This window comes from Sciurus carolinensis, chromosome 9, assembly GCF_902686445.1.
Source record: "Sciurus carolinensis chromosome 9, mSciCar1.2, whole genome shotgun sequence".
Taxonomy (NCBI): Eukaryota; Metazoa; Chordata; class Mammalia; order Rodentia; family Sciuridae; genus Sciurus; species Sciurus carolinensis.
The window spans coordinates 55,157,550-55,182,181 of record NC_062221.1 but is presented as its reverse complement, the minus strand read 5'-3'; the positions used below and the strand labels follow the sequence as shown (position 1 = coordinate 55,182,181).

Here is a 24,632-nt window from a genome sequence, read left to right as displayed (position 1 = left end):
TGGTGCAACTGAGATAAAACATATTTTCAGAAGACTGATGAATAGATTTTATGTTAAGTCCCATTAAAATTTTTCTAGAGATCAAAAAGTCAGTTGTTAGTCAAGATAAAAATATGATTAGGGTAAGAGAAATGGGACAGATGGCTCAAATTGGTTTTAATCAAATGGTGAGGAACTAAACAGATATAGTGCCTTGGTGATACTGTTGATCAACTGATGTAATAAGCAATGGCAGCCCTTTCTTGCAGAGGTCAGTAAGAAGGAATGAAGACTTGATAAAATCATGTGAACGCACCTCAAATTATTATGCTGAGTGAAAGAAGTCAGAAAAAAGAGTACATGCTTTATAATTTCATTTATCTAAAATTCCAGAGAATGCAAACTAATCTATTTTGACAGAAAGCTACTCAGTGGGGCTGGGGAGATAGCTCAGTTGGTAGAGTGCTCACCTTGCAAGCACAAGGCCCTGGGTTCAATCCCCAGCACCGCCAAAAAAAAAAAAAAAAAAAAAAAAAAAAAAAAAAAGCTACTCAGTGATTTTCAGGGAACTGAGTAAATTTTTGGTGGTGGCAAACAGGGCGTTATCTGATTGTCATGAAGGATTCATGAATGTATATATTTATCAAATCTGTACTTTATAATTGTATCAATTATTACCTCAAAAAAGCATTTAAAGAAATTTATGGATACAGCTAAAACAGTGGTTAGAAAGAAATTTATAGAGGTCTTTGGGGTTTATATTTTGTCCCTGTGGAGCCTCTACTTTACTCTCTGCTTCCCTGCTGCCTTGAGCTGAGCAAGGGCTGGGCTTTTCCACCATAATATTTTTGCCAGTCACCCAAGAACTGAATCCTCTGAAACCAAAGTCCATGTCCCCAGACCGGGCAGTAACCTCACAGACTCCAGGCCTACTGCCCCTGGGGAATACAGCCCTTGGAATGTTGCAGAAAATCAATACCTGAATCAACACTGAATCAAAAAGAGAATGCAAGTCACATGTGTCATTTTAAATTTGCTAGTGGCCACATTCAAGAAGAGAAAGAAACCCAGATGGAGGAATTAAGGCATGAGAGATCACCCACACAGTCACCTTGAGGAGCCGAGAGTGGAAGCCATGATCAGGTGGCCCCCAGCATCGAGTCAAGATTCAGTGAAACAGGAAGACACAATAACAAAAGAAAGAAGAAAAACAAGTGCAGCAGATAGTATGCTGTAGGGAAAACAGCAAACATGCTGGCTAAGTTATTAGCTTCTCTGATTCAGTTTTCCTAAAAAGTTTGTCAAGAGCATTCAATGATACAATGTTAATGAATGATAGCAAGGCACCCAGCATATAGTAGGTGCTTGATAAGTACTAGTTTTTCTCTAAGTTATGTAGTTTTGAATTTCTATTAACCAGTGTTTTTCATTCACAAGTACTCCATCTTTAGTGTAGAACCTAAAATACTTTCAAATCATTTTTTTTCTTTTTTCTTTTTTTTTTGCAGTGCTGGGGATTGAACCTAGGGCCTTACTCTACCAACTGAGCTATCTCCCCAGCCCTCCAAATCATTTTTTAAAAGATATCTATTGTAAATAAAGAAAGAAATATGTTTCATGGTTCAGACAGAATGGGGAAACAGTATTTTGGAGAGATGTGTAAGCAACCAATACAAAATAAAATGTGTGTTTTCTCAAAAAAAGAAAAAGGAAATTTAGAGCTTTATATGCTATGTTGGAAAATAAGGAAGGCTGAAAAGAAGGGCCTACACTTCCAATCTGAGGAACTAGAAATAGAAGATCAAAATAAAACCAAACTAAGTAGAAGGAATGAAATAATAAAGAGCTAAAATCAAAGAGAACACTAACAAAGCCAAAGGTTGTTCCTTTGAAAAGATCAGCAAAATTGATCACAAGTTAAATGAAAAGGATATTCCTTAAAAAAGAGAACTTACAAAAATGGACCCAAGATGACACCAAAAATATGGACAGTCTTCTTATCTATTAAAGAAATTGAATTTGTTATATCTTTCCACAGTGAAATTTCCAAGTCCACTTGGAATTCCAGCAAAAAAAGCATATACAGACTAATGTATGAAATCAGAACAACCACTTATTAATTTACAAGGAGAATATGATTTTTACTATCGTAGTTCAATAGCTACTAGACACAATAAGTCTAGAATGATGAAGAGAGGTATAAGGACTTGCAGAGCAACTGCTCTGAGGATCTCAGGCTTCTTCCAACTCAGGTCTAATTATGAGTCAACAGTATTCAGAAGATGAAGATGTTTCCTCTCACTGTCATATCACCATTCAGGTAGGACCAGGTTGCAGGCTTGTTCACTTTTCACTGACTTTAAGAATAACTTCAGAAAACATACCTCAGCTGAAGGATCAAAAGTGCTGGCTGTCCAGACTGCCCTTTCAGATTTAGCAGGTCTGCAAAAATTAGACTTGACAGTCCTTGCTGTAACATACCATGACATTAGTACTCTGGAATTCTCTCCAGATGTATGATGTAGCTTGCAAAAAGTGATCCAATTTTAACTCCTGCTATGCTCGTTTTGAAAATGGAGAAAATAGATTTTCAAAGCAAAGTAGGTATTTAAGCTTAAAAAAATGACCTCATGAAAGAATCTGCAGACTTTTTAAAACAAGCCAAGAAATAGATTTAGTGGTGGACAATTTATCTGAGAAGGCTGTTCTCTGGAGATTAAGTCAGAGAGTGTTTGATGTGGCAACAGAAATGGTTCAGTATCCCTCATGAAAGGTCTTATTTTTCATTTAACAGGATTCCTTCTGGAAATGCTTTAGGCAATGCAGCTTAAAAGAGATACTTTAAATCCAGGTGTGCAGACATTAGGTCTGGGGATATGGATGATATACTGAGCTATAGCCTTAATAATGCTGAACTTTTGTGATCTTTGTTAATAAAATGATTCCTGACTTAAGCAATCTGAGCTGAAGTTTAAAAGCAATAGGAATGCCTTCCTTATCATTTACTTTTAAAAAATGGTTTATCAGTGCTCTCTCTCTCTCTCTCTTTTTTTTTTTTTTTTTTTCAGTCAGTGGACTGAACCCAGGCCTGGCATACGCAAGGCAAGCACTCTATCACTGACTTATATACCCTCAGTGCTTTTTTTAAACAAATAGCCTTATTTTTCTAATTACAAAAGGGATACATGTGCACTGATGGAATGTTAGAAAATATAAAAGAGCAAACGATGTAAATAAAAACCACAATCCAATCATGCAGAAACTACTATTAACATTAGAAATCACATTTAAAAAAAAAATCTTTTCATGTTGCAGGTATTTTTCTACAATGGATCTTTCATGGCTACAAAGCAATTCATTCATTATATAAACATACTATAACAATTTACCTAACAGTATGCTATTGGAACATTTTGGTTGTTTTCTATTTTTTTCATTAGTCAAAAGGTTGTCATAGCATCCTTGTAACATTTGGTGCACAAGATTGATTATTTACATTAGACCGTTTTCTTATAAATCTCTGCATCAGAAGGGTATAAACATTTAGAAATTTCTGTCACCAATTCTTCTCCTAACAAGACAGGTCCACAAACATTTTTCCTATAATTCTGAAATCCCAAAAAAGCCCTGACAACTAAAAGAATTGCTTTAAAAAAACCTCTGGCACCAAAAGTCATCTGGCAACAAAACCTGACCTGAGCTGAAGTGAGGCTATGTATAGCCTTTATCTACCTCACTTGAGCATCTGAGGGATGCAGCACAAGTCCACACTGGGATTGTTATATAACATACAATACATGCACCATATTGCCTTTCTTTTAGCACTTTAAAGATGTCTAAACTGGCCTTTGTTTTCCTAAATAAGTCAGTCATCATTCTTATTGTTGTTTTATCCTTGATTCCTTTTAAGACTTCTTTGTCTTTTGTTTCAACAGTGACCATGACTGTGTTTTTTCTTATATTTATCCTGATACAGTTGGGTTTTTTGGATCTATGGGTTCATGTTTTTCAGCAAATTTGGGAAAATACCAGACTTTATCAGGTCAAACTTTCCCAGATCCCCTTCTCTTTCTCTTACTTCCACACACACACACACAAATTGATATTGTTTCATAGGTCACTAAATTTTTTCACTCTTTTCAATTCTTTTGTCTCCATATTTATTATAATAAATTCTATTGAATTATCTTCAAATTTAGTGATAATGTTTTTTTTTCTCAGTGTTCTCTGGGATGTTATTGACATGTAATAGAATTTTCATTTTAGATGATTTTTACCTCTAGAATTTACATTTGGCTATTTCATAGTTTGCATTTCCATGCCAACAGTTCCCCATGTGTTTAATCATCCTGGTCATCTCTTCCTCTAAATCTTTAAAAATATTTATAATTTCCATTTTAAAGTCCTTAACTGCCAATCCCAACATCTGAGTCATTCATAGGTCTGCTTCTACTGATGCTTTTTCTCTTAAGTTTTCTTTCTTCTTGATCCTATCATATTTTGGGCTTTGACTGTTATTAGAAAGGATTGGTTTTATTTTGCCCTTAGTCTTGGGGAAGCTCTATTCCTAAATAAAGCTTTTCTGTGGTTTCAACACAAAATTTGAAGTATGTATCAATGTGTTGAACATAGTAGGATTTACATTCAAAACTCAGCACCAGGCAGCTGCTGAAATCTCAGCTCAGTTTTTTAGTCATCCTGATGTTTCTTTCTGCTAGGTTTCTTCGAGTACTGTGTTTGTGTATTTTAGAAATTGCTAAAGGTAATTTGAGGCTCCATCTCCCTCAATTTAAAGCTACTTTAGGAGTCTTGACCAAGAATGACCCCAGGGAAAAGCAGGTTTAAATGCAGACCTCCCCTCAGTTGCTCTCCTTCTTTCAAGGTTTATATTTCCTACAGTTTGTGTGTTCTCTAAGCAATGTTTTTCATATATTGCTCAGAGTTATAATTTATTGACAGGAATCATCCAATACAGAGTGCTCTATCATTACGAGAACTGGAACTCTGTTACATGTCTTCAAATATATTTTTTTTCTGGTTCTCTCCCTACTGCTGCTTCTTTCAATTACATATACATTTGGCCACCTGAAATTATGCATTGATGCTCTATTTGTTTCAATATTTTTTCTCTCTGTGCTTGATTTGAGATAGTCTGTACTGCTATACATTTAAGTTCTCTAGTTATTTCTTCTGAAATCCCATTCTGTTGTTAATCTCATCCAGTCTGAAATACAGAATATCAGACATTAAAGTTTTAGTCTCTAGATGTTCCATTAACTTTTTCTAATTTTCATATCTCTGTTCAACATGTTCATTATTTCTTCTCACTCCTTGAAATACAGCATACAATAATAGTAACTTTAAATGTCCCTGTCTGCTAGTTCTATCATCTGGGTCAGTTTCAACAAAATCTTCCCCCTCCTCTTTATATCTTACATTTTCCTGCTTCCTAGCATGCTTGGTAATTTTTGATCAAATGCCAGACATTGTAAAATTCTACCTTGATGGGTGTTGAATATATTTTAAATTCTTAGTATATCCTTGAGCTTTATTATGGGGTGTGGTTAAAATACCTGGAAGTAGTTTGACCTTTTTAGATTTTGCTTTTACATTTTGTTGGTAGGATCAAAGCAGCAGTTAGTCTAGGGTTATTCCCCTTACTACCACCACTGAGGTTAAGATCTTAATGTTCTTACTCTATCCTGTGAACTATAAAGCAGGTAGGAAAAGGCATTATTCCTAGCTCTATGTGAGTTTGGGACACTGTTCAATCTAATCCTTTTGGGTAACCTCATGTAGTTTCCTCACACAAATGGGTCAATGAGTATTTGGAGTACTCAAATACTCCAAGTTGCCTTCTGTAGATCTTTGTAGTTCGCTTGTTCTCGTTCCTTCTTTCTCTTTCTCTGGTCAAATACTCTGTCTTGGGAACTCATCCATCTTGGTTTTCCTGGACTCATAACTCTATCTCCTTGACTCGAAGAGACTGATGAGCTGCTTCAGTTCCCCCTTTCTGAGTCACGCAGTAATTCAAAGGCAATCCTAGGTTTTATGTATTTGTCATCTCTCAGGTGTTGCTATCTTCTGTTGTTTGATGTCCACTATTATTTTACATTTTATTCATTTTTTTTCCAAGAAACTCCTAATGCAATTTATCCAAAAGTGCAGGTCTCTAAATTACCTTTGTAAAACCCAAAACATTTTGAATTGTGAAACATACCTGGCAATCCCACAAGTAGTGCATAAAAATGTCTGTTCTCTTACATCCTTATTGTCTTAGTCTGCTTTCTGCTGCTATGACAGACTACCACAGACTGGGTAAACTATATATAAAAAAAGTTAGTTTGCTTCATGGTTCTCGAGGCTGGAAAGTCCAAGATGAATGGGATGCATTGGTGAGGGCCTTATTGCTGTGTCATATCATGGTAGAGGGCATCACATGGTGAGAGCAAGGGAGAGTGCTACCTAGTTCAGGTCTTTTTCCTTTCCCCTTCTTATAAAGACCTAATACTATCATAGGGTCCACATTTCATGACTTTAGCTAATCCTAACTTCCTCCCCCAAAGCCCTACCTCTAAATATGATCAACATATGAATCTGGGGGTTGTTTTAAACATGTGAACTTTGGGAGACACATTCAAACCACAGCACTCACAAATATAAATACATATTTTTTTTTAATATGTGTTCATTTAATGTATGCTTTTTAAAATTTGCCAGTTTAGTAAGTTTTTAAAAAGGCAACACGTTGCTATTTTAACATGCAGTTCTTTGATCACTGGTAAATGAATATTTTTTCACATTTTATTGTTTAACAGAATTTTTCATGTCCTGAGCTTTTATTTTCATCAAAGTCTTAGTTCTACAAAAAGAATGAAAGCAACTTCTTGGTACTAATGTCATCCTTAGGTCTCTTGGACACAAGCCTTTTCTGAATCACAGGAAGGTGTATAGATGTGAAAAACATTAAGCATCTGATTATTAAACAGTTCTGAAAAAGAGGTAAGGGTGGGCAGGAAATAACAGATGTGGCTATCTATATATTTTCCACAATCACAGTGACTGGGTCATATCACATGTTTTGTTTTAAAGTCTTCAGTGTTTCCTACTAGGAATAAAAACCAAATCCTTTACTCAGGTCTTGTATACCTACCCCTTCAATCTCATTCTTTGCCACTTTCTCTTTTAGTCACTGTTATTTTCCAGCCACTGAGTTTTTTTAGATAGAATCTTGGTATGTTACCCAGGCTCCTCTCAAACTCCTGGGCTCAAGTGATTCTCCTGCCCAAGTAGCTGGAGCTAAATGTGTGTACCCCTGCATCCAGTTAGTCAACTTTTTTTCAGTTCCTCGAACAAGTCATTTCCCTTTGTGATTGTTCTTTTGTTGCCTGAAATGTTGTTCACGTGGCTGGTAACTTTGTACCCCCTGGTTCTGAGTTTAAAGGGTATCTCTGTAGATAGACATTTCCCAGCAATCCAAGTCCAAAGCAGATTCTCCTTATGTCACTTTCCTCATAACATTCTATTCTTTCCCCTCACCTCAATTATTTACCTATCGCAAATCAAAATTATATATTTGATAAAATGTTTGCATACTTGATTATTGTCTAGCCCCTTTTATGGTGGGTAAGCTAAATGATGAAGGGAACTATGTTTTGTTATTGTTTACCAATGTGTATACTCAGTACAGTACCAAGAAGAGTGTTTGACCCAAGATAGGAATATGACAAATATTGGCTAAAGTAATGAATCAGTATTGAATTGATAATAAGACTGTTGGAAAATGGGCTAAAGTCTGCCTCCCAAATGTCACTAAGATTACCACTCATCTCTATGAACTTCTGAGATATAGTTACCTTCATTTAATTTTTAAGTCTAATTTAGGAGGTATTTTTTGAGATGTTGCTATTACAAAACAATGAAATCTCATCTTTTCGTATTTATTTTGAATTTAACTTTTTTCTTTAAAAATGGACAAATTATGTGTGCATATACAAATGTATAACAACAGATTCCATCATTATGTAAAACTATAATGCACTGATAAAAAATATGGAAAGAAAAAAAAATAAAAAGGGGCTGGGGATGTAGCTTGGTAATAAAGCACCCCTAGGTTCAATCCCTAGTACTGCAAAACAAAACAAAACAAAATTTAATGAATTTGACATAAATAAAAATAACTAACTTTTGTATGAAATCAATAAAGCACTCAGAGAAAGAAAAAATGTGGAAAAATAACAAGGAATTAATATCAGTGTTACTATTTCATGTAAACCAAATCTATAATTTATAATGGGAATTTGAAATAAATATGCAATATGTTAATAGAAAATTATATGACTAGTGAACATAAATATCAGTTACTGAATAATTACTTGGAGGTTGTAATACTTGCCTCTGACGCTATTAACAAATTTAACCCAAAAGACAATACATTTTCTCAGAAAACTCCCAGGAATATCATTTAATTCTCTTCTTTTGTAATTACTAAAGGACAAGCGGGCAGCTGTATGTTTAGTTCCAGTTTGCATCCTCCTCAGATATTTACCTTTTAGTGAAACAATGAAAACCCTTTCGATATTGTAGATGATTCTAGATCTATACTAATAAAGGGTGACTTCAAGCAATATAATTTAAAGCTAATAGCGTCTATGTCTAATGCTTTTGGTTTTTAAAACTTTAAAAGAAATAACAACTTGAATATTTCTGGCATACAATAATGTTAGAATACCTGTTATCAAGAACTTCAAACATTGTTAATACTAAAATAATGCTTAAATTGAAATCTAGTGAATCTTTTCTTTGAATTATATCAAGTTGCCTAGTGACCAGTAATCATTGTTTTTTTTTTTGGGTGCTGGCGATCGAACCCAGGGGGCCTTGTGCTTACAAGGCAAGCACTCTACTGACTGAGCTATCTCCCCAGCCCCCCATTGTTTTAAAAAACTTAATAGTAAGCTAATTTCTTCTAATGTTAATCAGTGAAAATGAAGACAGTTATTTGCTATTATGAATTTAATAAAGGATGATTGGAGATGGAATTTAAATTATTTGATTAATATTAGTGAATAACATTTGCTGAGAAAATATAATATTGAAGTTTGTTTCAGCTGAAATTTCAACTAAAATTCATTTCTTCAGCATATTTCATCTATGGGTAATACACTGAGAAAGCAAAAAAAGAATCAGATAGAATGATTTTTGGGTCTTTTCTGTATGCCTGAAAGGCTCAGACCGAGCTGTTATAAGCCTTGGGACTGGGTAGAGGAGGTAGGAAAGAAAATCATTTGGGTCATTTCTCCTATTTGTACGGAATAAAAGTCTTTATTCCAGAGGAAAGCAGGCTTTCTAGGGAGTAATTCCCATCATGTCCATGTAAACTTGTTGGTAGGCAATGAATATGTCAGAGTTAGCTAATTAGCTGTGCATAATGACCAGAGATGAAAAAAGAAGTGAGATGGGATGGCAAGAAGAAAGACTGTATGTGCCATGACCACAATTTTGAGGGTGACTATTGCATTATGTTGAGTTGAAGTCAGAAACTGAAGACCATTATCTCAAGTGTTGGATGAAAGAAGAGCTATTTGATAGAAGGATCATGTTACAAAGGCAGTGAGCTACTTCAAGTGCATCCACTATCTTCTGTGTGTAGAGAGGAACAGGTGGCTAACTGGCTGTATCAGCTTGACTTCTGGAGTCACTGGGGCCCTCCCTGTTGTCCCCTTCATGTATTGTGTAGAAACTTAAATAGAGCTGACATAATTTCAAAGGAAATTAGGAAAGCAATGTAAAACTCTCCTGTAATAAAGTTTAATGTAAGTCATCATACCACAGAAATAGTACTTTCGTTTTAAATTTTCTTAACAATGTAAAATGTAAAATGATTTCATACAATATTGAAAAATCTTAATTAGCATGGGCAATATGGAATGAATATTTTTTTTTTAAATCAACTTTAGCAGGTTTTAATAAAGCCAAAAAGATAAAAGTAGTACAGAGCTGGTAGCAGGAAAACTGGGAGCAATGATGGTCCTATAAACTTGAGGTCCAGTATCAGCCCTCCATTCCTGAACTACACATAGTTCCTCAGCTGTAAAATAGGGAATGTATTACCTTAAAAAGTTGGTGTGACGTATAACATAACAAAACACCTAGTACATGTGTGTTTGATACATTTGATTTCCCCTTTCATCCTTGGGTTACCAATCTACTAGATCTTTTTATAATATCTGGTACAAGAAAATCAAGTGAGATAGACAGCTAGTGGAAAATTTAAGAAAAATGAAACACTTTCCTTCTGGCTTATATACCATCATAGCTTTTTTTAAAAAAATTTTTTTAGATGGTGATAGACCTTTATTTTATTCATTTATCTATATGTGGTGCTGAGAATCAAACCCAGTGCTTCACACATGCGAGACAAGCACTCTACCACTTTATAGCTTTGATCTATTTTCCTTCTTTCCTTTTTTTTTTTCTTTTTTGTGAGGGGGTCCTGGAGATTGAATGCAGAGCTTTGTACATGCCTACCACACAGCTGCATCCCTAGATTTGATCTTATTGAAATTTCCTAAACAACGGAAAAGTTGAGTCATCTTTTCTGTCCTGAGAGTGGAACAGACTCAGAGACAAAGCTAACATTAACATACATACTCAATTTAAAAAAATGATTTCCCCTTTCTAGATGTGCTGAGAGAAGACAGGAGGAAAGTCACTGAAACAGGTTATTTTCTTTCTTCACTGCATGAGGCGTAGGGAGTGAGAAGAGGGCAATGAATGCAGTGTAAATGGCTTTTAAATTCAACAACTACTTTTGAAAAAGTTCTCAGCAAAACATGGACTAAAAAGGAATTTCCTAATCATGATATGAATGTTACATACAAAAAGCTCACAGTTAAAAATACACTCAATGGTGAAAAATTGAACTCTTCCTCTCTAAGATATGGAATAAAGCAAGGATGTCTACTTTAACCACTCCAATCCTGAACGTCAATGCAATAAATCAAGAAAAAGAAAAGGCATAAAATTGGAAAGGAAGAAATAAAATAGACTTTCTTTGCACATGACATGATTGTTTAAATAGAAAATTACAAAGAATTTACAAGAACATAATAGTACTAATATGTAACCTTAACAAAGTCACTAGTCACTGGATATAAGGTCAATAAACAAAAAATAACTATTTCTTTATACTAGCAATAATTAGAAACCAAAATACTAAACAGTAAAATATATAATAGTGCCAAAAGTAATTAAAAACATACAAAGTGTAGGATTTACATGTTACAAACTATAGAATACTGATGAAATAAATCTACAGAAACTGAAAGATATACCATATTCACGAATTAGAAGACTCAATACTGTTAAGGTATCAACTTCTCCCAAGTTCATCTTGGGATTCAGATTCAACATAATCTCAGTAAAACTTCAGAAAGGTGTTTTTTTTTTTTTTTCCTGGAAAACAACATGCTAACTTCAAAACTTATAATGAAAGGCAAAGGAGAACAGTCAAAGGTTAGAACAAAGCTGGAGGACTCATACAACCTGATAACCAGACTTACTAGAAAGCTACATTACTAAAGAAAGGATACACAGACCAGAATGGAGCAGAACAGAAGGCTTAGAAATCAATAGACCCACACATGCACAGTAGACCTACTTTATCTAAGACATAAAAGCAAGTCAATGGATATTATCATGCAAAAGAAGGAACCTCCATACATATTTCACATCCTCTGTAAGAATGGGGTTATAATGATTGCCTGGAGTGGAGGGACGAGGAGGACAGGTTGACTACCAAAAAATATGAGACTTTTGAGGTGAAGTAACATTGCTCTATATCTTTTTAAAAATTTTTCAGTATTGGGGTTTGAACCCATGGTTGCTTAACCACTGAGACATATCCCCAGTCTTTTTAAAATATTTCATTTAGAGACAAGGTCTCACTGAGTTGCCTAGAGAGAGCCTCAGTAAGTTGCTGAGGCTGGCTTTGAACTCTTGATCCTCCTGCCTCAGTCTCCCAAGCTGCTGGGATTATAGGTGTGCAACACCACACCTGGCCAACATCGTTTTACATCTGGCCTGTGGAGGTAGCTGTCAAAATATACAGAAGGTGAATTTTCCTGTTTATAAATTATTTTTTTTAAAAAAGGAGAAAAGTCTATTTTAGTGCTAGGTACTATCCATAAAAAAGAAAGCATTATCTAATTAGTAATATCCAGGCAAAATGATTCATGTAATCTTAGCTTGGTTATGATGGGCTATAACTAAGAGGAAAATACTAAAGAGCCCCAAGATGTAATGTCTGAAATATCTGCATAAGAAAAGGTTTACTTATTTGCACTCGATAAAGTCTAGAAAATGATGGAAATCATAGGTCCTGTGTTTTCTGAATGCAAACAAGAAAGTGTTTTACGTGACTAGTTAGTGAAATTTTTAGTATGGAAACCATACCAAACATCTTTACCTGTATGTCTTGTAGACATCTCTAATTTCAACAATGAATTCTTTATATTACTCCCAAATCTGTTGTTTATTGGTCTCTTACCATCTGTGCTGTTGTCCAATAAAGAGACCTGGATGCAATTTTTTACTCTTACTCCTATTCAACAAATTTATTTATCAAATTGTGATAATGCTACTTCTTACATATAGCATCTCTATTGGAAGCAGAAAAGAGGAAGGAACTAGAAGTTGTGCAAGATTCAATCTAGAGGGTAAGGGTGGTAGAGATGGGGTTTAAGCGAGGTAAGCAAAAACCATAGTAATTATTTTGATGTTTGTGCTCATCTCAAACACATTTCAAATAACTACTTTCTTCTCCAACTTTAGTTCTTCCATTCTAGTACAAATTACCACTTCTCCAACCATCTTTGGTCCCTTTAGATCCATTCTTGCTTTATTATTATTATTATTACTATTTTGTACTGGGGATTGAACTCAGGGATGTTTTATTGTTGAGCTACATCCTAGACCCCTCTCATCTTTTTTTTTTGGGGGGGGGGCGCATCACTGGGGCTTAACCACTGAGTCACATCCCCAACCCTTTTTTATATTTTTATTAGAGACAGGGTCTTGCTGAGTTGCTTAGGGCCTCACTAAGTTGCAGAGGCTGGCTTTGAACTGGTGATCTTCCTGCCTCAGTCTCCACAGCTGCAGGGATTACAGGCATGTGCCACCATGCCTGGCCAACGACCTCCTCATCTTTTTAAAAAGAGTTGAGACACAGTCTTACAGGTTGGCCTTCAACTTGTGAGCCTCCTGCCTCAGCCTCCAGAGTTGCTGGGATTTCAGGCTTGTGTTATTGTACCTGACTCTTGCTTCCATTTTAATTTATTTTCTGCATTGCAGTTAGAGTGTTCTTTTAAAAATACTATTTGCAAGAGTAAAAAGCCCTCTTCTCATCATATCATATAATTTCTTCCTTAAAACCCACCCATGGCCAGATGTAGTGGTGCAGGAACTTAGGAGGCTGAGGAGGGAAGACCATAAGTTCAAAACCATAGAACTTGGAGAGACCCTGTGTCAAATAAAAAATTGAAAAGGACTGGGGATGTAGCTCAGTGGCAAACCACCCTTGGTTAAAAAAACAAACACTACCCCAAAACAAAACAAAACAACAACAAAAGCCAAATAACCCTTCCATGTCTTCCTTATTCATTTAGTGCAAACATCAAAATAACTAATATAGTTCTATGTGCCCTTCTGTTCTATGTGCCTTTCTGCTTCAGAGCAGAGATGCTGTTTGTTCTACACACTGTTCTGCTGCCTGCAGTACTCCTTCTCTTGCCTACCTTCACTTCTAAATCTCTTGCTTCCTCCTTTCATTCCTTCAAGGCTAGCTAACATGGCACTTGTAGAAAGTCTTCCAATATCTCTCATGTCTAGTTTAGATATACTCATTATTTTACATATATATATAAAAATAAAAATTTGGCCTTTGTCCCAGGTTCCTGGCTCAGAGTTCTAAAAACCTGTGGAATCTCCTGAATGATAAGAGTCTCTTTTATCACTAATCACTAATGCTAATGAGATGACTGGTGGCTGGAGCCCCTGGATAGCTTTGGGATGATAGCGGTTGCCAGAAAGACCAAGACACAAATGGAGATTTTGAACTTTCAGCCTCATCTCCTAACTTCTAGGGAAGTGAGAAAGGTTGGAGATTGAGCTCAATTACAAATGACCAATGATTTAATCAACCATGATTACATAATAAAACCTCCTAATACTGGGGTTTGAGGATCTTCTGGGTTGGTGAAGACACAGAACTGCTGGAAAGGTAGTAACCCAGAGAAGGCATGGAATCTCTGTAACTGCTCATGCCCACCTTAGATGTAGTCTTTGTAACACATTAGTAAATGTAAATAAGGTGTTTTCCTCAGTTTTGTGAGTTATTCTAGTGAGTTATCAAACCTGGGTGGTTTGTGGGGACCCCCTGAATATGTAGCCAACATGGACAAAAATGTGCTACCATGTTTGTGACTGCCATTTGACATGAGGTTAGTCTTGTAGGTCTGAACCCTTAAAAACCATAGAATCTCTAACTTCAAATAGTTAGAGAATTGAATTGAATTGTTGGACTCTCAGTTGGTTTCCAGAGAATGAACAGAATTTTGATGTTAGAATCGTTGCTGAAAAAGACATCATGTTTGGAATTAGAACTCGAGAGTATGTATTAAAAATCTGCTTATAATTTTATGCCTGTAAGCAAGACAAGATCATGTTTGTCTTGGCTATCCTTTCATCTCCAGCACTTAGCAGAGTGCCTGGCACACTGTTCAGTATGTACTTAGAGAATATGTAAATGGAATGTCTGCTCCTGGAATACAGAAATTCTAAACTCTTACTGGGAGAAAGGCTGGCCTGCTTCTGATTAAACACTGAAAGCTGATGAAACAAAAAGAGTAAAGTAACTGGTCTAGGTTTTCACTATGCGATGTGAAGCCTGACTATGGGATAGTGTGGAACAGAGGAAGGGACAGGATGCAGCAAATGTGGTAAGAGTACAAAGAGGAAGTACAGTGAGTACAGCACGGTACTAAGGACATAGCCCTGGTAAATTCTTCTCACTGACCCCTTGTGTTCTCAAGTTGTTTCCCGAAAAGCTATTAGGCAGGAGAGTTCCAACTCTGCTCCACTGCCTACTTTTAAAAAATGCTATAAAATAAATCAAAATGGTCTAATCCATTAGACTCTGAAGGCAATAAAAAATTTCTCTAGGAACACCACTGCACCAAGTTTTAAAAGAAAGTTATCAAATTGAGAAAACCACATACAGAGCACATGTGTGCACCTTGTCTGTCATCAGCACTGTAGAAGTGGTGACTGCACTCTTATGCATACAGGTACTCATAATATTTGTAAGTACTCATCTGTACTTGCTGACCTGTAACTCTATCAAAGGTTCTTAAAAGTAGACTCACGTGTACATCCTGTTTAGCTAGATTTCAAGGTATTTAAAGGGAGAACATGTCCTCTTGATTTTTTGGTGCTGAGCAGAGAGGAGAGGTCCTTCAAACACCAAATAGGACTTAATAGGAGACAGTGTGGTAAATCTGCTGAGGGCAATATGGAACCGAAAAAAAATGAGCCCAGGACTAAAAGACATTGGCAAGAAAAGACCATGTGCACCCTGCAGTGAAATGAGTCTTACCTGTGATGGGGTTATCCTTCCCTTTTTAATTTCAGATGAATTTTCACTTAGTTTTCCTACTTGTTTACTTGAGCTGCACTTGTAGCATGTCCATCTTGTTTGGCCCTCAATTTCCATGGTGCATTCTTTGTTTTGTAGACAGAATGAATGATACAAATGGCCACAGCTGCAAAATGAAGGCAACCAACTCACACTTTCCATTATCAAGCCTATAAAGTATGACAGAGTGTACTCATACACAATAAAGATTCTAACAATCTGGAATTTACTGATGCTGGTACAGGGCAAGAAACAGGAAAGGGAATGTACTCCCTGTTGTCCTCTCTTTTTAAAAATCCTAACACGCATATCTGTATTCTTAAGTAGTGAGTAGGAACAAAATCATAGTTCTCTGACTAGAAACCACCTGGAGGATGAGCTGAAGTTCTGTTCATTTCTCAAACTATGAAATTCTGACCATATTTTTAGGTTGTTAAAAAAAGACAAGTGGAAAAAAACATAACGACACAAGTAGCTTGATAACACCATGAGTGGTCTGTCTCACTGAATTCTAGGCAAGAGTTATGATTTGATGAAACACTGACAAAAACCTCACTGCTATAGTAAATTCTTGCACTATTTCTATGAAGAAGTTCCTAATGAATTTTGAGTGCCAAAAATGCATACAGATGGTGAGCACTGATTATACTTCTCAGTCGTCTCTACTGTTCCTCCAGCTTCTCCAACCTGAAATGTTGGACTAGCCTGGAAGTCAATCCTTTTCTCTTCTGTAGTCTTTATACTCTTTCTCTTCTTTACACTTTTTCCTTTTATATATAACCTGTTTCTTTTATACTCTTCCTTTGACCACCTACTGTTGCTCCTATAGTGATTACTTCCAGTTCCAAAGCTTTAAAATACCACCTAGAGGTTCATGACTATGGCATTTATACCTTCAGCCCAGACTTCTTCCCTAAACCCTACATGTCTGACTCCTCAAGAACTCTATTTTGGATATCTATCTTAAATCTAATACGTTCAAGACCAAAATTCTGATTTCCACCTTACTCCATCTCCACTGAATACTTTCAGTCAACTTTCTCTATATCTCAACAAATAGCAATTACATTCTTCCAGTTTCTCAGGCCAAGAAGTTTGGAGTCATCTTTGACTACTCTTTCTTTCACATTCCACATTCAATTTATAAGCATATTCTATGAGCTCTACCTTCGCAACATGCCCAGAGTCATCCCACTTCTGAAATATTTTATTATTGCCATCCCTCACGTGGGCTACTGAAATAGCATGACTGGCCCCTCTGCTTTCCCCCTTGACCTTTTATAGCCCCCTTCTCAATAAAGTAATCAGACAGACCAGACAGACGCTGAAGACCTAAGTCAGATCCTGTTAGTCCTATCCTCAAAGCCACCCAGTGAGCTGGGCGTGGTGATGCACACTTGTAATCTTAGTGGCTGAGAAAGCTGAGGCAGGAGGCTTGCAAGTTCAAAGCCAGCCTTAGCAATTTACTTGGACCCCTAAGCAACTTAGTGAGACCCTGTTACAAAATTTAAAAAGGGCTGGGGATGTGGCTCAGCAGTAAAGCACTCCTGGGTTCAATCCCTAGTACCAAAAAAAAAAAAAAAGCCAAGAAAACCCCAACAAACCCACCCACTTCTCATCTCAGAGAAGTCTAATGTTTCCTAATAATCCAGATATGGCCTCTGCTTCTCCTCTGAAGTCCTCTCTTTTCATTTTCTCATTCCTTCCTTCTGCTTAGGTCCATAGCCTACTCACTCACTACTGCTCAAGTGTGCCAGCAAGGATGCTGTCTCACCGTCTCCACATTCACTGGTCCTCTCTGCTGAAGACCCTCTCCCCGCAAATTCCATGGTTACTTCCTTAGGTTTTTTAATGTCACTTTAAGGCTTTTCCTGACTACTCTTTATAATTCAGTAGTTCCCAATAATCTTTCCTCTACACCAAGTTTTGTTTTTATTAATTACTAATCACATTTTCAATAATTTTCTAAATTATTTGTTTTTAAGTTACTTTAACAGTCAGTGAGGCATGAGGCATTCCCTGACCACTCTATCTATAAATGTCTACATCTCAAATCCTCTGCATGTCCCTCAATGCTTTTTTCCGTAGTACTTACCACCATCTGGGATTCCATTTGTTTTTATCTCACCCTGCTACTAAAATGCAAACTTCTTAAGAGCAGTCTTTTTGTTTTCTTTATGCTATCCCCCATTCCTTCGAAAGTTACCTGCTATATAGTAGGTGCTCAATAAATATGTTGAATGAGCAGGTTCTTTATGAAGTGCTACTTTCTCTTCTAACCTCCAAATCTACCAGTCCTCCTACATAGCTAACACTGATACAGTACTTACTCATGCCAGGCACTGTTCATAGTACCTTATTTAATTTCCTCATTTAATGTTCTAAAGTCCTCAGACATAGGTATTATTACCATCTCATTTATAGATAAGGAAACTAAGATATAAAAAGATTAATTAATTTTTCCAAAGTATCACTGCTTGTATTTGGTCAGCATAGTCAGAATTTGAACCTAAGAAGAAGTTTGTCTCCAGAATCCACATTATGTTGAGTCTATTCATGTATTTTGGATGAACTGTCTCTGCTCCTACACTTCTGCACTAGGCCTCTTCTTTCTCTGTATTGTGGCTTAAATATCATTTACATGCTGACGATTCCTAAATTGTATATCTAACTCCAACATGTCTCCCGATTTATGACTATAATATCTGTCTATCAGACAATCCTACATGGATGTCTAATGGTCATATCAAGCCTAACATCTGTAAGGTGAAAGCCTAAATTTCCCTGCTTCCTTAGACTTGTTCCTCCTGTTTCAGGCAAGGGTACCAAATTCATGTTATTCACGTCTGAGTCCTTATTTTCCCTTTATCCTCCATATCAAATATACTAGCAAGTTAGCCCTACCCTTAAAATATGTCCTGAATCCAAACACCTCTCAACACTTTCTCTTCTACCTCTCATTCTGCTCAAAGGTGACCTCAAGAGATGCCTCTCCTCATTGTGCTTTCTTAAGAAAGCACTCTTAATAAGAGTGCTTAATAACATCTTTCCATCCCCTGCCTAGTGTTTCATTTTTCTTCATTGCTTGGTATTTATTTATTGTCTGAGCACCCTAACTTCTACCTCTCCCCACTTCAAGGTCTCTGAGGACAGGAACTTTGCCTGTCTTGTTTACTGCTTGAATGACTGACTGGGCTGTGTATCCACATGAATTCTTGCCTGGCAATATCACACATGTACATGCTCCATACAGTAATTCTTCCTTCCTTCTCTTACCTAAAGACAATAATTTCATCGGCCATTTCTTGGCGTCTCTTGTACTGTTGCAAACATATAGAGCAATAATCCTGTTTGGGATTCAACCCTCTAGTGACAGAAGCTCTCAGGTTACACAATGACCAATGGAGATCTTGGTTTAGAAGACTGGTTGTTGTTTCAAGCAGGGTCTATCAAAGACCAAAATAAAAAAACAAACAAGTTATAAAATGAAAGGCAGAGAAGAATGGAAAACAGAACTTGTTCAGTTTTCAACTACAAACTACTGAAATTGGAATGTACTATAGGAGGATAAAATTGATGAAACAAACATCAAAACCCCACAAACTCAAGTAGTTAATGTGCAGTATGATGATGCTTAAGTCTGTCACAAATTCCTACAGAGAAATGTGTATTCTGCCATTCTGTGGTTTAATTCAGTATTGATGGTTTTCAAATAACTAGATAAGCCCAAATCTATTTATTACCTTTATATAACAACTTCTGTCTTGATGGCTTAGGCTATTATAACAAAAAACAGCCTGGACTACTGATCTTTTTTTTTAATTGAAATTGCATTCATGGCAATGTTTCAAATAACCTTTCACTGGAAAAGCTAATAGTCATTACTCAGTTTTCAACCCCTTTGGGCAGAAATCATTTTCCTGATCAGCACTCATATATATTTTTTTTTTTCTGGTGGTGCTGGGGATTGAACCCAGGGCCTTATACTTGCAAGGCAAGCACTCTACCAACTGAGCTATATCCCCAGCCCTTCATAAGTCATTTTAATCTACTCAAGACTCAGATATCTGTCAGTAAGTTACATAAAGACATTCTCACAACTATCACATTCAGTCATCTTAAGGTTGTTGTGGTTATAAAGTGTTATTTTCACACTAAAACTAATTCTCAGCATTTATATAATATCATTTGAATATGCAGCTGGGTTCTTTTTTGTCAATTCCAAAGGGGAAGATGGAGTTAGGTACTGTCTACCCTGCTTGCTATGAAACAGCTCTTTAACTTTACCTGTAATATAAAGCTTTTAGTTTTAATTATCTAACAATCCCAGTTCTTTCCAGTCAATGCTACCTTCTTCTCTTCTTCTATACAGTTCCATAGTTGGCAAAAATCTTCCACCATGTACTCAGCTTTACTATACTTCTGCTACCCTGGTGTCTGTGCCTGCAGGGGTATCAAACTTCAGTGGCCTATGCTTACCAGAACTGCAATTTTTACAACACCTAAGAAGAGCTCTATCTCCCAAATTATTCTTTTTCTTCTCTCTCATATTCTTAGGGGGAAAAAAAGTTGTAACATGACTAAATGGTACTCTTCCTAAGAAAAATATGTGTCCATAACCTGGCTCTTAACTGAGAATTAAGGCTACACAAAATTTTGTTAAGGGAAGATTAAGGATCATTTTTGGCTAGTGGCAATGTTCTTTTTCAAAATATTAAAAATAACTCATTTATTTTACAATTTTCTATATCCATGCTGACCATCATTTTCATGATTATTTCATCAGTTACTTTCCAGAAAGTTATTCATATTTTCATTTTGAAACGTAGATATTAGTCCGTCAATCAATCAAAACCAAATTTGAATTAGATGCATTTTCATATTCGGGAATAAGTATGTACATGTAAATTAAGGTCAAGAGAAATTTAAAAATAGGGGAAAATATGCATTTACCTCAATCTACCTTACTTTCAGTAAAGAGATGGCAATTTTTCAATAAAAAATAGGGAGACAAAGGAGAGAAAAAAAGAAGAAAATTATAAAAATAGCTTTTTTTCTATCTTAGGGTGGACTCAGAAAATAGAAAGTGGTTGACTTACTTGTTCATAGTTAAAGGTATCTAACATTCCCAAAATAAGACCCTGGATTTCTCCAAGTTTTCCTTTCCCGTATACTGGATCCTAATTAGAAAAAAATATAATTGTTATGATTCGTGGTATTTTCAAATTACTTTAAAATATAAATACCTGAAAAAAACCAAATATACTCAAGTATATTTTTATAGCCACAACATATTTATTCTTCCATAAATCTTTATTGGAAATGAACATTGTTTCATCTGGACATCTCAAAGGAAAAATAAAAGTTAAATGACCTAATCCCATTTCTTAATAATCTTCTTTACAAGTTTAACAAAATCTCATTCTGGTTTTGTTTCTGTAAGTAGCTTCCTCTCCTTCATATTAAACATCAACTTTTCCTCTTTGAATTCTTACTTGTCTGCTACATCAAAAAGAATGCACCCAGGGACATCAGCATCTACCCAATAACTCCTTTTGTGACTCATATGTAGCCATCTCCCATCCCAAACCAATAAGATTCCTTCAGTTTTGGAGATGATCAGATCTGAAAAAACAGCTTTCAAATTTTAAAAGCCCTTTTGTTCCCCCCAGTAAAGTTGCTACGGATAAACCACGGACACAAAGAACCCCAATCTTCTCTCCACTGCTCTGACATGAGGCATGCCAAATAATCTGGAAGCCACTAACCACCAAACCCTCCCTCACCAAAACAAACAAAACAAAACTGAAACAAAAAAAAACAAAAACAAAACTGAAATCCAACCACCCAGAGGTAAACACTGTTAATATTTTAATGTACATTTATCAGTCTTATTTCTAGAGGAGTGAAAGGGTAAGAATGAAGGAAACATTTCCTAGCATACAAAATCTGAGTATTTCACATACAGTACTTCTATATATAGATTATATATATATATATATATTTTTTTTTTTTTTTCCTTACTGGTGTACCATGGGCACTATCTTATATCACTGGATATTTCTCAATAGTTGTCAAGTATGAATAATATGGAAATACCATGTTTTATTCAATCATCCTCTGCTGTTAGGTATTTAAGTTTTTTTTCCCTCAAATCCTGCCTACTGTTACCAAATAACAGTGGCTATAAATCTTTGAATCTCTGATTGTGGTTTTAGAGATTTCTAGAAAGAAAATTAGAGACTCAAAAGATATTTTTATGGCCATCAATATGTATTGCCAAATTGCTGTATCTAAAGTTTATTTTGTGATTTTTGTCTCCATCAGCATATTTGTATGCTCATTTTACTGCACCTTTGGTTAGACTGAAAATTATAATTTTAGAAATTGCTAATAAATGAGCATTTTAAATCTATCACTTTAATATGAGGTTGTGGCAGAGGAACCCAACTATATCATAATGATAAAAGTAGCTACTATTTCTTAAATGGATAGCATATGCCAAGTACAGTGCTAAGCACTTTACACAGTCAGCTCTTTGTATTCCTTGTTCCACATTTAGGATTTGATCAACTGCACACTGAAAATATTAGGAAAAAAACTGCATCTGTACTGAATACCTACAGACGTTCTGCTTTGCAATTATTCCCTAATAATACAGTATCATAACTATTTACATAGCATTTACATGGTACTAGGTAATTATAAGTAACTTAGAGGTGACTTAAAGCATACAAGAGAATTATGGAGGTTGTATACAAATACTATGCCTTTTGATATAAAGGACTGGAGCATCCACAGATTTTGGTATTCTTGGGGGGCTCTGGAATCAACCACCCACAGATACTGAAAGACAACTGTATATACCATATCATTAAATTCCTTCAACAACTTTAATGAATGAAGAAACTGAGATTAAGAGAGGTTAAGTAAATTCTAAGTCATAAAACTATTAAGCAGATAAGCTGGGATTTGAATTTAGGATCTTCAGAACTATGTTTTTAATGGTCCCTACCATGTTCATACTGGCCTCCCAAGTACAGATCTCTACTTAAGCTAATTTTTGTTGGAAATTTTGTTGCATTTCTGGCTACTTGGGAGTGAGGGTTAGTGAAATCTTGAGGCTTTAAGATTAAATGAATTCAGAAAGGAAAAGGTTATGGTAGCAGGAAAAACTTTCAGAATGGTCTCTGGATTTTCTTATTTTTCTTTCTAATTGCTGATGACTTTCTAACTGAGGTTGATTTTCAGTACTCTGAGTTTGTCCAGACAAGGATGAAGCTGTCTCCCACAGGATCGTCTAATTCTCCCAGTTGCTGAAATTGCTAAAGAAATGGAAGACACAAAAAACTGTGTATTTGTGTACAAATTAACAAATTAACAAGTTTAGGCTTGAATACATCATGTAAGCTTAACAGAAAAACGTTCTAGAAATCATTATCTCTATGCCAAAGATACTTATCCAGAATGTGGAAATCATTTACAAAAGACAAGACTGAATATTTCAGACCGGTCCTTTACTAGAAAAGCACCTCAGGTTATATACCTACCAGATAATTTCATTTTATTTTCCTTGCATAGAAACAGGATTATGTTAATGCTTTCATCTTTACTTCATTATGCTTTAGCTAAGTTTTCAATAAATACACTTATTTCTTAGTCAAAATGTCTATTTTTTTAAAAAATCTATTATATTATCTACTATAATATCTGTATTCAATGAGTTAATGTAGTTCTGACGTGTGTTTATGACAAGGGTGATTTGGAGAATGAAAATGTTGTAAAAGGTTAAATTCTGGGAAACAGAAGAAATCTTTATAGGTCATTTCTATATTTATATCAGTACATTCTACTTTAATATACATAATTTAAAAGCAAAACCATGAAAACTACCTCATGCTGGGACAACATATAAATTATAGAATGCAAAAGTCAGCTCAAGGCTTCTAGCACAGCATGTACACAATCCACTAGCACTTTTATTTTCCAAAGGTGTCAGTTGGATTCTTCAACAATGAGTAACTGCTGAGGATTCTCTTTAACTTGTTTGTAAACTATGAAAAAAAAGTACATTTGGTACACATAAAATTTTCCAAAAGTACATTAGAGAAAGAGGTAATTACTGCTTTTTTTTTTTTTTTTTACTGCTTTCTGGTACTTAATGTATCATGTGTGTATATGATTTGTTTTAAAATGAAAATCCTTACTAGTTGAGCATTACTTTAAAATATGAATGATGCTCTATGCAGGACAGTATATAAATCACTTGCTTCCTTTAATTCCCTCAGTAAGAAACTCATAAATAGATTCTTAAAAACAAAAATAACTTTTTACTATCAAGTGAAGACAAAATATACATAACATATACATGGGTCCCTTAAAAACACTCCCTCATTTATCAATTATTATTCATTAGAAAAGTCTGTATAATTCAGGTCTGCAGTATCAGTTTGAATAAACATCTGGAGGTCAGGAAGATCTCAAAAACCTTATCATTTGATATCATGTGAATTTTTAATTTGGAAAAATGAACTTTTTTTCAGTTGTATTTAAGCAATTGTGCATTTAAATAACTGTCATTCCCTATTTTCTCCCCTACCCTAGGACCTGATAAAGATGGATATGAAAAACATCTTGACTCATGTTAGGTACAGAAAAAAAGGTCTGAAACATGAAATTAGAAGATCTGGATTAAAGTTCCAGTCATTCTAACATGATAAAGAAGTAAAATAAGGCAAGTCATTTAATTTTTCAGAGTGGCACTTTCCTTACTAGAAATTAAGGATGCTGATATTTAATGTACACATAGATCAAAAAAGACAATGGACACAAAAGTGCTTTATAAGCTTTTGAGAACTACTCAAGGATATTATGTGATTGAGCAATATTTATTCAGTGTATACTATGTTCTAGGTACTGGGCTAGGTGTTAGAGATAAAAAAAAGGGAATAAGATAGAC

The 24,632-nt window shown here is 35.4% G+C and overlaps 1 protein-coding gene across 6 annotated transcripts in view; it reads right to left on the bottom strand.

Moving 5' to 3' along the window:
- Vps8 (VPS8 subunit of CORVET complex) overlaps positions 1-24,632 on the bottom strand; it is a 266,030-nt gene that overhangs the window by 42,509 nt on the left and 198,889 nt on the right. For all 6 annotated transcript variants that reach the window (XM_047563466.1, XM_047563462.1, XM_047563464.1 and 3 more), the window contains 3 exons: positions 20,773-20,853; positions 18,950-19,119; positions 15,635-15,800 (listed from right to left, as the gene is read on the bottom strand). In XM_047563466.1, coding sequence (XP_047419422.1) covers positions 15,635-15,800; positions 18,950-19,119; positions 20,773-20,853 — 417 coding nt within the window. The remainder of the gene's footprint in view (positions 1-15,634; positions 15,801-18,949; positions 19,120-20,772; positions 20,854-24,632) is intronic.